The sequence below is a fragment of the Portunus trituberculatus genome, chromosome 38 (assembly GCF_017591435.1).
Source record: "Portunus trituberculatus isolate SZX2019 chromosome 38, ASM1759143v1, whole genome shotgun sequence".
In the NCBI taxonomy this organism is placed as follows: domain Eukaryota; kingdom Metazoa; phylum Arthropoda; class Malacostraca; order Decapoda; family Portunidae; genus Portunus; species Portunus trituberculatus.
Window position 1 is genome coordinate 36,391,121 of NC_059292.1, and position 18,332 is coordinate 36,409,452.

At 39.0% G+C, this 18,332-nt stretch overlaps 1 protein-coding gene across 1 annotated transcript; it reads left to right on the plus strand.

Annotated features, from left to right (window-relative positions):
• Positions 1-273: 273 nt before the first annotated feature.
• LOC123514927 (histone deacetylase complex subunit SAP130-A-like) lies at positions 274-17,696 on the plus strand. The gene is made up of 19 exons (XM_045273183.1): positions 274-303; positions 2,544-2,582; positions 3,712-3,831; positions 4,369-4,480; positions 4,667-4,991; positions 5,574-5,708; positions 5,810-6,023; positions 6,288-6,515; positions 6,960-7,101; positions 9,369-9,626; positions 11,310-11,528; positions 11,800-11,912; positions 12,176-12,417; positions 12,690-12,832; positions 13,999-14,302; positions 14,502-14,599; positions 14,714-15,033; positions 15,465-15,584; positions 15,994-17,696. The coding sequence occupies exons 1-19, from the start codon at positions 274-276 to the stop codon at positions 16,183-16,185; spliced, it is 3,354 nt and encodes a 1,117-aa protein (XP_045129118.1). The 3' UTR covers positions 16,186-17,696.
• The last annotated feature ends 636 nt before the right edge of the window (positions 17,697-18,332 follow it).

The window sequence follows — 18,332 nt, forward strand, 5'->3', positions numbered from 1 at the left end:
CTGGGTCAAAATTCTCCCAGAGGGAGATCTATCCTGGGTCAGATTTCCCAGTAGGGAAGTCTCAGATAGGGAGAAATACAAACTGGCACACCGGTGCTGAATCTACAAGGCACGGTTCGAATTCACTCTCGGTATCAGGAACATAATTCGTCCATCCTTCTCTCTGTTAATTAATAAATAGACACCTAGGGAAAATTATGTAATACAAATAGTGGACACCCATATGTCACCATGTTCCTGTAACAATTCATTAAATTGGCCAATGAGTTGGAGATGAACGCTGAGGGTGCGCTCAGCTACAACGTACGCCACAAATTTCACCTACGGCTTGCAGTGAAATGCAAGGTTTTGCAAATCATGGTACTCAACAGCACTGTGGTTTCAACCGTTTCGGAGTCTTATCTACACTGTTACAAATATGTTGTAGTGGAGGTTATCTAAGAATGCTTTCAAGATAATTCTACACACACACACACACACAGAGAGAGAGAGAGAGAGAGAGAGAGAGAGAGAGAAAATGACATTTAATCTAATATTCTCTGTGGCCTTTGAAGACAGTCCTTGTGGGAGAAGAAAGCGAACATGAATGTCCATTTGAATAAAAAAGAAAGCGTGAAACATTCCTTTTTTTTTCATGTATGGCGCTGGTTACTCACGTTAATGAGAGACATGAAGTGGAATTAAGTGACAACAACCCTGTATAGAAAACGAACACTAATTTGAGAAATAATGTCCACACTATATCGCTTGAGTTATATGTTAGTGAAAGTCATGAATGGTGAAGTGTGCGGCTGTGATGAGACTTGTTCTTTTTACTTACTTTGTTGTGTTTTATTAGTTCACTCTTTTACTTTTTTTTCAATGTGTGTGTGTGTGTGTGTGTGTGTGTGTGTGTGTGTGTGTGTGTGTGTGTGTGTGCGCGCGCGCAGAGTTAATTCCCGTGATCATTGTTCACCGAGCAGTTCCGAAACTTTACAGTAGACAGAGAATGCGAAAAGAAGCAAAGAGAAACATTTCCCTGCTTTATAATATCACCATGTGTGTAGGTTATGGGGATTTTCAGCTTTACTTAATGAAGTAGTAGTAGTAGTAGTAGTAGCAGTAGCATTAATACGCAGTAATAGTAATAGTAGTATACTGCCTGCCTTAATTAAAAGGGTGGAACAGAGTAGTAGTAGTAGTAGTAGTAGTAGTAGTAGTAGTAGTTGTTGTTGTTGTAGTAGTAGTAATAGTAGTAGTAGCAGTAGTAGTCGTAGTAGTGCATACACCTGATCGAGTGGCTCATACCAAAGTTAAGCATTATATCTAACACTAGGTACTCGTAATGTTAGGAATTCACTTATATGTTCCCTTCACTTGAGGACAGCTTCACCAGGTAACCCTTATCACGTAGAGAGCAATTTTGCTATGGATATGAAACAGCCTTTCATAAGAACGCCTTTGCACGGCTGCCTGGCTGCACTGGCTGCACAGACCAAATTTCAAGACCAGCAGCTAGCAGCCAGCAGGCATTAATCTGTGCCAGCTAGCAAGGTCAACACGGCATATTTTGCAGGACATACCGATGTAGTTTGTGAAACATGTGCATGCATCATTCACTCTCATTTCACACTAGTTGATACTGTAATGTTAACTCACGCTGTATATCAAGAATAGTGTAGCAATAAATGTTACATAAACACGAACGAGGCTACTGTATATGGGATAAATCAAAGTTTAGAGATGTTGTTTGCCGAAACGTGGTGTTCGGCTGGCAACGTCACATCGGACACGAGACTGCGACTATTTTCAAGTGTAATTTGACTTATTGAAGAGTTAGGCTATTACAAATGTTTTATAATGTATTAAAAATCACAGTTTATCATTGGTCATTGTAAAAGGGATTATTTTAAGGTCAGCCGAGAGAGGCGGGTGTAGTGTGACGTCAGGCTTAAGAGTAGCGGTGTTGCCATTCACTCACACTTCTTTCCGCTAACCTTTCATTCATGCGAATTGTAGCAAAAGTTTGTTTAGTTTGTAATGACATATCATCTGAAGTTCTTTGATATGATGCTTTAATGTATTTTATCTAACTTCACGTTGCCCATTCATGAAATTAATATCTAAGAGTAAATACTGATAATAATTATACGCGCTACCTAATACAACTGATAATACTTATGTTGATTCTGTTTTCTCTTATATGTAAAAATACCGACATGCATTAATCATTTCAATATCAATTATAATATGCTTATCATGTTGCATATGTATGGGAGAGAAGAATCAAGCTACATCACATTATCAAACACAACAAACTAATAAAGATAATTTAAAGAAAATACAAACTTATAACTACTAAAAACAATATATAAAATTATTTCGACATTAAATGATCATATAAAAGCACATGAAATGCATTCATTAAAGGTAAGTGTAAAAATGAATAAACGACAACACTGGCGGGTGGCGGTGGTGGTGGTAGTGGACAGCGCAGCGTCTGGCGGACCCAGCTGAAGGGGCCCCGATACTTTCCACACGAATTTTCCCCACAGGCCATGTAGAAGAATCCCACAAGTCACCCCATTGCAGGAAACACACAGGTAATATCCCCACACGCTGCACACCCATTTTAGGAACTGTACACCGCAGAATTACTGAGAAACTGCAAATATTCAAGTTAGGTCAGAGAATCTTCATCCCTGTCACCACAGCTTCAGGGTGGAGTGGCTTTGGTGGACGTTTTCAGGGATTAAATTTAGTTCAGAAGTACCTTGGGTCAGTGGCCCAAACACTATGCTAAGTCAGGCAAAGTTTGGGTGCTAAGACTAAAATAGGGAGGGGGTATTTTGAGATTGTGTCACCTGGCTGTCCACCTCCATCGGTTTTCAGGTGACAAGCCAGGGTGATTTGAGGCTTCTATTTTAAAATCTGGATCAGCTGAGGGCATGCTTTGGAGTGATATGTAGGTATTACGTGTTTCAGAGGTTTTGTAGTGTTTTGAATTTGTGTTTTTTTACGAATTTCACTCAGTTACTTGATAGTGAATGGTCGGACATTCTACTCCATCTCGTCATGAAATGCTGTTTTGGCCTCGACCTAGTAAGTCCTATCTGTGGTTCCAGTTTAGGGGAGGAACCTGCGAGTGCCCTAGGAGCCTGTGAAGGATATTCTGTTATATGTATGGATACAAATTAGACTGGCCATATGCCTTGAAGCCTTTCTCTGGCTCCTGTATCTATGGTGTGTTAGCCCTCCATGTGCTGCATCTGTCATTATCCAACCACTCAATAGTTGTGCTTTGAGGTTCCTGAGACGTTCTAATTGGATGATACAGCGGTGAGTGGTGAGGGATAGGAGACCCTCACCAAGGTAGGAAGTCCTTGTTCTCACAAGTGCACTGAAGGAAGAAAAGTGCCATATCCTTAAGCTTGTTTGTCTAGTGGATTGTGTGAGCTCAAAGTGTACCAGCTGTGTTTCTGATAGAGGTGATAAAGCTTGCCCCTTTTCTTAATTTGATATGATAGTGTATGTATTATGTGAGATTTTGTCAAATAGTTATCCATCATGAGGAAAAGTTTTACAGCTGCTGTACTTATGATAGATAGGCTGTGTATCTCTCAATTGAAATATGTAACATTTATATTATTGTTTTATCTATCCATCTATAAATTTAGCTTGCATTCCTCCCTCCTTTTACTAATAAAAGTGAACCATTTTCCTCATGTGCAGGTGCAGACCATGAGTGGACGCAGTAGCCTGGTGGGTCCAGGTGGGGGTGCCATGAGTGGCCCTGACCTTGCCAACCAACCAATGGACCTTGTGAAGACCACTGGCAGATCAATGGAGTCTGTAAGTCTTTAGGCATGCACTTTTGGATCTCAAGCATTTGTTTATAAGAATGTATGGGAAGTTATAAGTAATTGGTAGATTTTCACATGCCATAATATTTGGTGACAGGATAGTTCAGGATGGCAAAAAAAATTGCTTGGCCTTTGGTGATGATCTTGGCTTGATTGGCAACATGTCAGACTCAATGTTCATTGCCAATGACTGGGTGTTCAAATTAGACATTAAATATATGTTGACAAAGAAAATATCTTAAGGACAAGTCACTTTGCATGAGAAATTAGAAATATACAATAATTTCTAAGTATATAAAATAGAGTTAATATTAGCTAATAAAATAAGTAGAGTTCTTAGAAAAAACACAACTCTTGATATCATGAAAGGCTACTGAAGTGAACATGAGCCCTGAGCTAAGTTAAATGAAGTGCTGCAGAGTAGCACTAGCATTATAAAAAACTAATCTTGTCATGCCTGGTAATATTATCAATTATCTTTCATGGCCATATAACTACTTATTTGTGTTTGTGAATACTGTTTCAGGGAAGCATTGTGAAAAGTGGCAACACTACACTGCTGCACTATACAACAGGTGGTGTTGCTCAAATCCTGACAACAAGTGTTGGGACTGCTCATGTGGTGACAGCTAAACCAGGTGAGGCAGATGGTGTTGGTGCCGTCACAACTCATAGAACAAGAATGATAGTGTTAGTGGCATGTTAGTATGTGGAAGTAAAATGATAGTGTGTGCATGATCCCACAAGAAAAAAGAAAAGAACAAGTTTAAATGATCTTTTTTAAGCTTTAAATTTCCAGTGTCTCATTAATGTTTTCCTTCCAGTGAGTCGCACTGAGAGCATGGGTGTTGGAAGTCAGACAGTCACTCTGGTTTCTCGCACTTCAGGGCCTCCTACTGCCCTCAATCTAGCCTCCCCAAATCCAGGTGGAGGTAGCAACCCAGCAGTGCGAACTGTTTCCCATCCCTCTGGCACCTCAGCGAATAGTGCCATAGTGACTTCCTCCACGACCCAGCTGGGTTACCACATTCCTAGGGGTCCTGCTGCTGTGGCCAACATGTCAGCCCCAAGGTCACAGGCAGTGGCTACTCCCATGGTCAGAACCACAGGGCAGTCACATGGCCATCCCAACTCTAACATGCCTGGACCGTAAGCTATACTTTTTTTCTTTTACTTCAATTGAGAAATGAGTTGTATTTTCAGCTGCATGATGTGATATTGATGTGCAAAATTTGATTCCTTAACATATATGAGGTGGAATTTTTTTTATATTTTCAGTTTTAGATGCCTTTAACTCATATTTATTTCTGTGAAATATACTTCATAACTTCTTGTGTTGACACTTGTTTGATTTTTATCTATTTACAGAACTTTGTTGTTTTTTGTTTTCTTTGCTGTATGTTTTGAACATGAGGTGTCTCCTTACAAACTGGCAGGACAATGGGCCGCCGTGGTACAGTGGAACCATGCGTGCTTTGGGATCCGAGGGGTCTCCAAGCGCACGGGTTCGAATCCTGTCCACGGTCCGAGTGTAGGTTGGGCTTCCTCACTCGGGGCAACGGTTTCCTAGCGGGTGGGCTTTGAGATAGGAGGTACCCCAAAAAGTATCTCCTTTAGCCCAGAAATTCCCATGAAAAGCCCACATGGTATAAAAAAACAAAAGTGTTCTCCACTGTGATATAAAATCACTTCTCTGCTGAAAAGTTCATATTAAGGATTGTGTTCCCTCAGGCGCAGCAGTGTTGGGGGTCAGCGAGTGGTGGTCCCAGTGTCGAGTGGGAGCTGGGGCCGCAGTACCCCGTCCCCAGCTCACTCTAACAAAGGTCCTACCAGCTTACACTCAAGTGTGACAGGAACGAGCTTAAGGTAAGAGAGGAATCACTGCCCTCCTTTTGTTATGTATATGATTTTGATTTAGTTTTGGAGAATATTTGTGATGGGTTTTTGACTTAGTTTAATATCTACAGCCTGGGAGTTGCCCGAGGATCCTTGGCTGGCACTCGGCCTGGGCAGCCAGCAGGGTCAATCGCTACCTATCACCCAGGACGGTCTTCTGGAGTGCCAGGAGGACCCATTCGAGGGGCTGGGACTACCACCATGAGAGGCATGGTTACTGGAGAGGCATCTCGAATGTCAGGTTCCAAAGCAGTGCATATCACTCAGCCTATTGTTCAGCCACAGGTGAGTAATTTGTTCAGTAGTCACTAGGAGTTGAATCTTATGCCACCTTTGTAATGTTTGATGTATTTTGTAAGTGAAAGGCACATTTTTTTTTGCAACACTGAATTTTAATATAAATGAACAAATGAAAGGGGACATGAAATGCTACATTTCAAATCTTAAACTTTAATGAATGCAGTTACTCATTTTCAAGTATTTTCTCTTATTTTAGCATGTAGCAGTATTTAAGAAAATGTTCTATTAAACCTTCTTATGATTATACAGAAATATAGCTCAGGAATGATGGGCAGTGGAGGCCGAAGCATTACTCCTGGATCAGCTGCACCAACAGGTGGCTCCAGTGGGCCAATCTACACACCTGGCAGCCCTCTAGTCACCACCATTGCAGGGCAAAACCTAACCTCCCAGGGCAGCATGAGGACTCAACCACCTCCTGCTATTGCTGTCAGGATCACTACTGCCCCAATGTCTACTTCTTCCACGTCTACCCCGGTAAATAAAGCACGATTCTTGGGAAAATATTTTTAAATCTGAATTTCTTTGAAGTGTTGGAGTTTGCATATGTATCAGGACTGAAGAGGTTAAGTTAATATAAACAGTGATGAGCTACTAAGTTTCACACTAGCTGTCACCTTACATCACATTCAGATCCACCAAGTGTATGATGTCAGTCTTCACAATCCACAGTAGGCTTCAAAGATGCCAGGACAAAATAAGGATATTTTTGACAAGTGGGAATATTTTGGGGACATGATAGACTTTAAGCAACATTTTGCCATGTGCATTTGTTCTCAAGAGATCAAACTATTTTATCCCCTCAGTGGTTTAAATTATTGTATTTAATTTTTTCATTTTCCAAAGGAGGAAAATATATAATAGCCCATTGCTAATTAACCTTAAAGTGATGGGAGTTTTTCTTTGCTTTTCTCTCTATAGGTGATGTCCCAAGCTGGTACGAGCATTGGGGCACTGGCACTGACTTCCCCTCCTGGGACCACTTCAGGCACCATCCTTACACATCACCCTACTCTGCAGCGCACCTCTCAAGATCACCACCTTCCTCTTAAGACACCCATTGGTTAGTGCCACATTTAAGTCAAGTGTATGTAAAATCAGTGGACATGGATATATTGCATGTCACTGATAAATGTAGTGTTTTGTAAGCTTGATAGTGTTGTTTGTGGAATAGTCTCTCCTTTAAGGGTGGTGCCCAAGCATATTTTTTTTATATCTGGAACAGAAGAAAATTACTTCTTGCACTTAATATGTAGGGAAGAGTATGAAGTATCAAACATTTTTCTGGAAAATAAAAAAAAATCAGCAGAACAAGATTTAAAGGTTCCATGGTGTTGCATCACTGCCTCCCACATGTCTCTCTACATGGTATGATGATGATGATGCTGGTATTATTTACATAAACCATGTTATAAGTTTCAAATTTTGCCACATGGCTTGTGGGAGTGACTCAACTCACTGACTCTAATGCTTCACCAGCTGTCAGGGCAAGCACTGTCAAGCTGTATCCCTCTAAGCTTTTTTCACAAGCAACTTTTTACTATAACTTGCTAGAGACATATTTAGAAAACAAGAACATAGTATCTAAAGAAAGCTTATATGAACAGATGGAGTCAGAGTCAGCAGGCTTCTGGCCAAACTGTCGTGACTGTCAACACAGCCACCGCTGCTTCCTCTACACATAGGATATGGAAAAAGATCTTTGACAGCTGTTATATTGGAAAAGTGTATTTTCTTGTTTTGAAGAGTTTCACAGATTACTATAAATCTGATTGATTTTGCATCATTAAAAGTATAAACAATGGTCTGTTATTGCATATGGAACTTATTAAAATTTATGAAAATAATGGTTATAAAGAGGACGGTCTATTTTTGCATATGGAACAAAGCAAAAGGCTGTGAGGCAAATTATTATTATTATTATTTTCTATTTTTATTATATTATTTTATAATTATGCTTATTTGTCAGCCAAATTTCATGAAATTTACATAAGTGAATGTAAACAGATACAGGCAACCCCCGCTTAACAAAGGGGTTACGTTCCTAAAAAAACACTTCGTTAAGCAAAACTTCGTTAAGCGAACCGATTATAACAAGTTTAACCCCTGATTTGAACTTCAATTGAGAGTAAGCAAAGCGAGAGTGCATCATAGTACAGTAAAAGGTTTAATGAAAGTAAAAATTATGAAGTTAAACATTTAGGTAGTTTAATTTAAGTCATTATAATGTACACTAATGTATGTATGTACGTAACTTTATAATGTTGATGATCTTAACTTTATGAAGGGAGGGAGAGTGAAACGGGAAATACACTAACCGGCAACCTGTGGAATGTAAACAAAGGGTGCATCATGGTACCGCATACAAAACTTATGTACCACATTTCCACAAGGCTTTCCATTTTATCCATTGTAGAGTCACGAGTTCAGGTGGTTCTTTTAGCTTTCAAGGAAGATACAGTCTCACCAGCCTTCTTAATAGAGTCTGCTGACTTGAAAATAGTAGACAGTAGATGGAGTCAAGCAATGTTATTAGTTTTCTGGCCTCTCTCTTGTCTGTGAATAATACCCAGCTTCTCTGCGAGAGTAAGACACTTCCTGGTCTTCTTAGGAACGTTAGGCCACATTGCAGGGCGTTTTGGTGGTAAGTTGAACTAGGGAAGATGAGCTGCTGGTGACGCTGATATGTTTTGACTAGGGAGTGAGTGGTGCGCGTGATCTTGATCTCTTCTTGATGCTACAGGTGACACAGAATTTCTTTTGAGTCAGGCCTTTGTATCAGCAGTGCCTGTGTTGTCCACAAGATGCTTGATCTTGATCTTTATTCTACAGGTGTCTCAGGATTTCTCCTGAGACAGGCCTTAGTACCAGCAGCTCCTGGTGTATTCAAAAGCCTGTCAGCTTGCATGATACGGTGGGGCTTTCAAATTTGGAAAAAAAAATTACCTAGATAAAACTTCGTTAAAGCGAGTTTAGTATTCGTTAAACGAGCAGATGGTAGTAAAACGAAACCTTCGTTGTAGCGAAATTTTGTTGTGTGAACCTTCGTTAAACGGGGGTTACCTGTACAATGCATACTATGGTTTCAGACCCATAGGATGTACCAATCTTGCAAACTGCACCACCCTGGGCATTATCCTTAAGTTGTTACTTATTGTTTTGTTCAATTCATTCAATATAACTTCAAAAGTATCATTTGTTACATCTACCTTGCTTTCTTTTTCAGTTTGTTCTTTGTGTAAGAATTTTTACTTCCATTCTCACTGATTGTGATGGCTATGTATGTATGTTTGACACAAGAGAGACCTAACGAAACTTCTTTGCCAGCAGTACGAACCCCGATAGCGGCTCATCAGACCAACAAGGCAGGAGTACAGGCCCAGACCCTCACCTTCCCTGACGGCCCCAAGGTTATCACCCAGCCAGCTCAGGGACCACCTGTAGCCCTCACACACATCTCAGGCCTCACAGGCATCACCACCCAGAAAGGGCAGGTCAGCGCACACACCTTGCAGCAGCAGCAACAACACTCACAGCAGCAGCAACAGCAACAACAGCAGCATCACTCCACAGGTGTACAGCACAGAGGTATGCAATTGATTCATGGATGAAATTTGGTGAATATTTTGCATTGAATTTATTACACTTGGCAGCAATTGAAAAAATATTTTCTCTCAATCTGTAGTAACTTACTGATTTAACATGTTAATCACGTATTGGGCCACCCATGTACCGAGCAGATGTTTCACTTGTTGCATATTGGTACCGAATATCACTTTCTACAAACTATTACAGACATGAGTATGTAAACAATTTGTGTATAAATTTGTATTTATTATGACTGTAGATGCATTGCTATGGTATTGGAAAATAAGATAAAAATGATAAGACTAAGTTTATTTGTTGAAAAAAAAAAAAAATAGGCTTCTGAAATACAAGTAAGGTTTGGTGACACATTACTTCAAAAATACAATCAATATAAGAAAGTAATAGAAAATTAGATCATAATGTTGATTACTAATTACATGGGTCATGTTTTTCGTTGAAACATGAAATGCAAAGATGTGGTTGATCCTCACATTCGTTGCAATAGCTGGATACTCTCCTGTTGTGCATACCTATTGGTTTCTTTAACAATCATATCTATGATATCATTAGATACAGAGAGACCATATACATCAATATGCAGCACCTCAGTTTTGTCATCTGCATTACTGATAGTGACACTCACTTCTTCCTTGCCAGTAAAAGCATGCGTGCGTTGTTTTACAGGCAACCATTCAGATTGTGTGTTGTTGTTTCCATTTGTTCCAAAGTTTGAATCATTTCCATTTGGTGCTTGAACTTGTTTATCCTGCTCTTCATCTGTTTCAGAATCACTTTCTTCAGAGATCATCATCTGAATCATCTGAATTACTGACAAAAAAAAATCTGAATCATCAGATGAAGCATGTGATTGTCCTCCATAAAAGACAGCCAGGTTCATTTCTTTTGAGAGGGAAAAAAAAGACATTATTATCGGTTTTCCTATGTACAATTTATAAAAATTTAAGTTATTGTATTGTATAAATACTAACTCAAATATCCATCATAAAACTATGCCAAATAGTAGAACATGAATATATCATCATATGCTATAACCCTTGCCTGGCACAATGGTGTACCAATACGCGATAGAAGAGAAAAAAATTGCTGGTCTGTGATTCGGTATATATTTGTACCATGGATTTTTACACTATACTACACGCCACACTCTCACAATGGTACATACCTCCTCTCTCTGCTAAAGTCTAACAGACACTGGAGTGGTTGGGTATTGAAGGTTATGCGGTGCGGGCGAGTGTGCTGAGTTACCAAACGTGGTTACCGTGTTAACAGATAAAAGTGTGCAGAGCCACTCTGCTAAATCTGTTGTTTATGGAGAGAGAGAGAGAGAGAGAGAGAGAGAGAGAGAGAGAGAGAGAGAGAGAGAGAGAGAGAGAGAGAGAGAGCTTAGAACTCTTGATAGCCTGATCTTTGGGTGAGGCTGAAGCTTTTCACCTACCACACATAGCTCTCTTACTCTATTTTGTAAAGTAATTGCTCTTTTATACATGAAAAATTTGTAATGTTGTGAGCATTGTATGTACTACCATGACTTGTTACCATGTCAGCATTGTGGTGTGTGTAGGGTTTAGAGCTCTAAGGCTTAAAAAAGTTAATTCAGTATTTAGTGTCTATTTAGTCACTGATGTTCATTTATAGAGAATACTTACTTTGTGATGATTTCAGGGACTAATGTTGGCACCAGTGTAGGACGTGTCATGGGAGGAGCAGCAATCCCTGTGGCCAAGGTTCTTCCTCAGCAAGCCTCCACACCCCCACAAGGACCAGTAAGTGTTGCCTCCACCCCAAGAGTGCCACATGGCCAAGTGAGGGCGCCTTCTCCCGGTCAAGTTGCTGATCCCCAGCCAGCTCACACTAGTGTCTTTCTGCAACGTACTCATGCAGGTTAGTTGTCTTGCAAAATATTCTTGGAGTCCATGAAAGGATTAATCCATTTTACATTGATTCCTTTGAGAAAAATGTTTTTTTGAAATTTTGGATTTCAAATTGAATTCAGGAATTAATTAAGATTAGTGTGTAGATTCCCCTGTAATACAATGGAGATGTTTCATTTGGAGATTTTGAGTTGTTTGCTTACACCAGCAAATGAAAAATTAGTGGTTTCTACTGTTATTTTTTATGCAGTGTTGATTTATGATCCATCAATTCACTGCAGGTGTGACTGTGACCACTGGTGTACCTTGTGGGGAGCGAGTAGTGACCACAGTGCCGCAGTACAGCATTGCTCCCCAATATTACTATGATACTGACCATAATACCACCTATCAGGTGAGTGCATGAACATGTGATGTGTGTTTTTAATTATTACTTCAAATTATCTTCATTATACTCATGATTAAAGGGATTAAAAAGATGTGAATAATAAAGTAATAATAATACATATCTTAAGTTTACTTTGCTTTAATTAAGGTGGCAAAACAATATCCTTATTAATTTTTGTCCACTAAGTGTGTTCTATAAGCATAATTTGTTCCAATATTAGAGGGCAATATGTCCATATAGTTGTTTTTATGTGTAACTGTCTATAACAGGTTGGAGGAACATTGGTGCCCAACACACTGGGGTCCACCCACTATGTGCCAGCAAACATGCAGGGTGGAAGCCTTAGAGTTACAGCTGGCCCATCCAACTCCAGTGTGGGAGTGGGTGGCGTGAGTGGCTCTGGTCAGGTGGAAAGTGCAGCAGGACAGCAGGGGACAGTACCCATGCCCTCTATGAAGCCAAATGCATCTCCTCGACCTTCCATACTCAGGAAGAGACCAGACATGGATGGGTAAGAGTTTATACTCAGTAGTTAATGGAAAGCTTGAGACAAGAGAGGATATAGCCAGAAGTGTTCCATATGCCTCTATATTGTTAATAATTTTGTTATCTTATTTTTACTCATAACAAGCTCTGCATGAAATTGTAATTGTTTTACTTCTAATGATGATTTGACAGATATTTTCTGTCATCAATGAACAAATCACCTATGACAACCTGAACAATTACATGGGGGAACAAAACTCTTATGAATGTTGGCCTTAATTGTAATGTACATTACAGGACTCCCTTGAAGGCTGCCAAGAACCTCACCACCTCTCTCTCTATGTCGGTGCCCTCTCCCCCATCCCCAAAGAGGCCAGACTCTCGGGGCAATGGCAATGCATCCTCTGGTTCTACCACCATATCAGCGAATTCATCCCCTGGTAAGTAAAGACTTTGCATGATGGGGAAAAATAGTGTCTGAGAACACTTCATGGTGAGTACGAATTAATAGTGATAATCTCATAGGTGCTTGGCATGGTCAGCAGTAAAGTTTTATGAGTGTGGCAAGAAATATTTGAAATGCTGCATATCACAGAAGAGAATGATAAGTTTATTTATTTGTTTATTATTAATCATTATTAAATTATTATTATTATTATTATTATTATTATTATTAAATTGTTATTAGTATTATTAGTATTAGTATTATTACTATTTCATTTTCTTATGTTTATTTTTTCAACAACCATCTAACTATACTGTTCAATACAATGTTGGCATCCCTTTGAGAAAGATGAGTTGAGACAAAGCACCAACATATACATGCATACACCATTTTTGCTCATTAGGGGATTATTTTTTTGACTTACGACACAAATTCAAATTTTGCTCAGGTTATCAAGAATTTTTTTTTTATTAATGTAGAGAGATTACTGCCCAGGTGTGCTGTACAGCTGACTCATTGGTGTGGAATATTTTTATCCATGTTGCTACCTTAGAAGCAAGGCTGCAAGGGAATGGTGTGTATATATGTGAGGTTTGTGTTATGCTTTGTCTCACCTTTCTGTTTGGGGGATGGAGGCCTGTTATATAGCTTTTTTATGTTGCATCAAAATTTCTAATTTGTTTTAGTTACATTTGTTGAATTCATGTCCTTAACACTGACATTTATCATCAGTGGCATGTTCACATTAATTTTCTGGTTTAGTTACAGTGTTTTGCATTTTCCACATCCATATTGAAATAAGGAAAAAAGTCCTCAGAATTGTCATATGATTAATGAAACAGAAAAAAATTACTATTCACTGGTGGTGTTGCTTACAGAAGTGCCATTAATGGTGAATTCACTTTAGTGTGACTTGTGTCACAGTCAACTAGTATTCTCATGTAACATTACAATATACTATGAAAAGTAATGAAGATATACAAAGAGAACTTCCAGAAGCTGCTTTTTATAAGATCATTTATAATGCAGAATACTGATTATTGAAAGCTTGAAAGCTTGCTTTGGTTGTCTTTGGTGGCTTGCTTATGGGTACTAATGCTTTTGTGTGTCTGCCTTGATTGATGTGGAATACTAACAGAGACCAATTCTCTTGCTCTTAAGATTCTTCCTTATCAGGCCTCCAAATAGAGGAGATGGACACTGGCGCAACTCCAGTGCGAGGCACTGGTTCTCACACCCCGCCGAGCATCAAGCAAGAACCCCCAGAGGATGCTACGATAGTGTTGCCTCGGCCTACACCATTGTCCATTCCTGCCCCAGACATCTGTCCCCCAACCCTGAACAGCATGACAACAGCCACCCTCACAGTGCCCCAGCCACACCTGTCAGTTACTTCTCTTCATGCACCTGCACAAATTCTTGCTGATGGGCTGTCTCCAAGGAAGAAGCCAAGGAAACAGCAATTGTGAGTATCAAGTCTTTAGATGAAAAAATATTATATCACTGTTACATGTCATGATCTTGGAGATTACAAGGTAAACTCTATACTTGTAAGCAGAGGTTTGAAATTGGAAGAGCAAAAATATGTGAAGAAAGCTGGCAAAAGCCTTTATTCTATGGAAGACTAGTATTTGCTGTGTAATGACCTCCTCATTTCATTGCAGAATGGGCAATGAGTTGCAGGAGGCAAGGTCCAGTGAGGATGACTTGGAACATCCCCCAACTAAAAAGAATAAGAGAGATATGACAGAAGACAGTAATGGTAAGTTGATGATTTCTTTTATATAAAAAAAACTGCATAAAGCAAAAGAAAAGACAACCTGTTTTTAAGTAAATTCTGCTTGTATTTAAAAAAAAAAAGGTGTCTTGTTTTCAGACTTGGAAGGCAGTGAAGATGAGGGTGGAGGGTGGTCAGAGCCTGGGGGAGCCAGCAGTGGTGGTAGCTGTGGTGGAGGTGGTGGAGCAGGGGGTCCCAACACTGCTACAGGGAATAATCCCAACAATTCTGTGAACGCAACAGTTATTCTCACCAACCGTCCCACAATGTCTCTGCTGAGCAGCTTCCGACAGACCTGGAAGCCTCGCCACAACCACTTTGTGAGGCACACTGATGTGAAGCCCAAGGATGAAAAGAGGATGACAGTCAATGAGATTGCCAACCAGAAGCTGGCCATGCAGCGAGTCAATGGATGGAAGGTAGGGAGGGTTTTGAATACCTATTCCTTGTAATCCTTTCACTCTGAGTGTAATATTGAAAGAAGTAATAATTTATTCTTAACACTCTTGTTTGAGTGTAATATTGAAAGAAGTAATAATTTATTCTTAACACTCTTGTTGAAGATATTTTAATTTCTAGTTGTTCCCTTATAAGCATATTATGAGTTTCATATCTGGTTTTATAAGGTTGGCAAGGCATCCTGATTCTTTCTTATATAGTGCAGGTAATGGTCACAATATTATTATTATAATTCTTAACTTTAAAGTTTTCTATAAACCTGACAAAAATTGTTATTAATTGAGTGGAGTATCGTTTAGTCTTTCACCTAAATGACTGCTACCTATTTTACTGTAAACTTGTTGAATCCTACATGCATAGAGAGGTTATTAAGGGATGCTTCTTTTAACAGATTGTTCACCTCTCGGGGCAAGTGGATGATCTCGTGGAGTTAGAGACAGAAGTAGTAGACCGTCTCCATCTGCTACTCAGTTCCCTGGAGAAGAGAACTCACCCGAGAAAGCCATACAAGGTAAGAGTTTTATTATAAACTTGTATATTCTTTCTCAATATATTGATAACTATGTATACTCTCTAACTTAAAAGTTTTCCTCTCATCAAGCAATAGCAGTATGTCCGTCTGTCAGAGATCAGGTGTTTAGTTTACTTATTTCCTGATCTTTGTCAGTACTTCCTTTGCTCTACTGATTTCTTACATAAATGCTAGTCTGTGGGTTAGATGTATTCAGGAATCTCGTAGATGTCATTACTTTATTGATAAGTGTATCAATCGTTATGAACAATGTTGTAACTTATTTTGCTAGTGTTTAGAACATCATGTGTAATACAATAGTACACTGAGGAACAATTATGAATGTGTATAGATATGAAATATTTTTTGTTCCTCAAGAGTTTGTACACAAAGCACCCTCTGTTTTCAGGATTTTGATAAGGATGTGAATCGACTGTCAGAGCTTGTGAAAGCCAACATCCAGCGTTCTAAGATCATCAAGGACCAGATGGTTGAGGCCAAGTCACAGATGCACAAGTTGTTTGATCATAAAGGTAAAATTGTTGACATCATGAACAAATATAGCAGTAAAAGAAGTGTTCGGAAGAAAGAAAAAAGTTGAATAGTAGGGGAACCAGTACACAGGTTTGAAGTCCTCAGGTTATGTTTCTTTTACCTAATTTATGATTTGCCCACGTATTGCAATACTGGCCAGAAATTGAAACTTTCTGTGCAGTCTGAGAGTAGACTGAGGACTATTCTATGAGCTGTTCCTGAGTGTTCAGCTGTACTAAGTACCTGCTGTGCCTCCTCTGGGGCAATCTTAATCAGTTTCATTATTGTAACAGCTGTGCATCATAGCAATATACAGTAATATAAAGTATAATTTACAGTAGATTATATTGAAAATATTGTCACTAAGGACATTTACAATATTAGCATAAGATCCAGATGTTGTATTTATGTAAAGCTTTTATAATGAAACACAGTTTCACTAAGGATATCAGTGTATGTATTACATACTAACTGATTCTTTAGAAATCATGGACAGTTTAAGCCATTGTGAAAGTTCCCAGTATGTATATACCTTAATGTTGGTGAAGAAGTATTGTCTTGGTTTTGCCATAAATACAAAGAGTGAATATATGTGGAATGCATGTGTATGGGAGGGAATTCTTACATGAGAGCTGAATAAGTAAGTGTAAGTGTGTTTATGCACAACAACTTGTGTTATCTTAGAGGTATGTGAATATATGTTGTAATAGTTGAATCTATTATATGAATACAAAAGCTGTTAATGAAGTGCTGTTGAGACTGGGAAGAAAGCTATCTTATAGATGAGCTAATATGGTTTAGTAGATGTGTCATGATGGCTCACTCAGCTCCTGGAGCCCAGGATGAAACCATGGAAATGTCTTTCAGGTGATGGTTTTGGCTGTGGTAGTGATAGTGCATTACCAGATTGACACAGTGGGATCTTTGTGATCATGTTTAGAAATGTCAGATGTTTGTGCAGCAAGGTGATAACAGTACACATTTTGTCAGTTTGTTAAATCATAGGGAAATGACTATTGTGTTGTTGGAGACTTCATTTGTTTTGTTGTATCAGTAAAATAGTTTGTGAGGGAATGAGTGGACCACATGTATATCAGCTGAGACTTAAATGTGTAAGTTTTGAGGAGACTAGGTATATTTGCATTTTAATATTGAGATCTTGCAATTTATGGTAAATGAACTGTACAAAAATTGCAGTATTACCTAAGTTTCTAACCTTCTGAGAAGGTGAATAAAGGATTCCTTAGCTAGTTAGGTAAGACCATATAACTCAGCTAGGGTTGTGAGAGAGCACATACTCTCACTGAAGCTGTTGTGAACAATGATCAAACTCACAACCTCTTGGCTGTGAGCCAAGTGCTGCACCATGGAGTTATGCAGCCCCAATACTCTATTAGGATAAATTCAAACTGACCTGAAATAATTCAGCAAGTTCTTGATTGTGAGAAGGGAATTAATGTATTTGATGCATTTTATGCTTGTGGAGGAACTGGGAGACTGAAGCTGGCTGAAATTATTTTTTGTCTTTTCTGTCCTACAATTGGTGAAGTAAAAATATAAATTTTACAAGATACATCAGTGGTTGGATCTCTTCATTAAATCCTAATTTCTATTTTTTTCTTATTTATTTTTATTTATTTATTTTGTTTAATGTAAGAGAGGAAGACTGGCTGAGGGGAACAAAAATAAAGAAAAAAGGCCCTCTTAGTCGCCAGTCTTTGTACAGAGCTGATAGAAATAACTAAAGTACAAGCCTCCCTCTTGAATGAAGTCAAGTCATAGGAAGTTGGGAATACAGAAGCAGGCATGAAGTTCCAGAGTTTACCAGAGAAAGAAAAGCATGAAGGATTGAAAGTACTTGCATTAGGAAGTTGGACAGAACGGGGTTGAGAGGAAGAAAACTTTGTGCATTGAGGCTACAGGAGGTGAGGCATGCAATTGGCAAGATCAAAAAAGTAGTTAACATGAAAATAGCAGTAAAAGATAGCAAGAGATGCAACATTCCAGCAAAGAGAAAGAGGCTGAAGACAATCAGTTAGAGGAGGGGAATTGATTGGATGAAAACTTTTTATTCCACCATATCTAATAGAGCTGTGTGAGTGGAATCCCCCCCCTCCCTCCCCATTCGAAAAATACTCCATACATGGATGGATGAGGCCCTCATACAGAGTTACTAGTTGGGTATGTGAGAAAAACTGGCAGAAATGCTGTGAT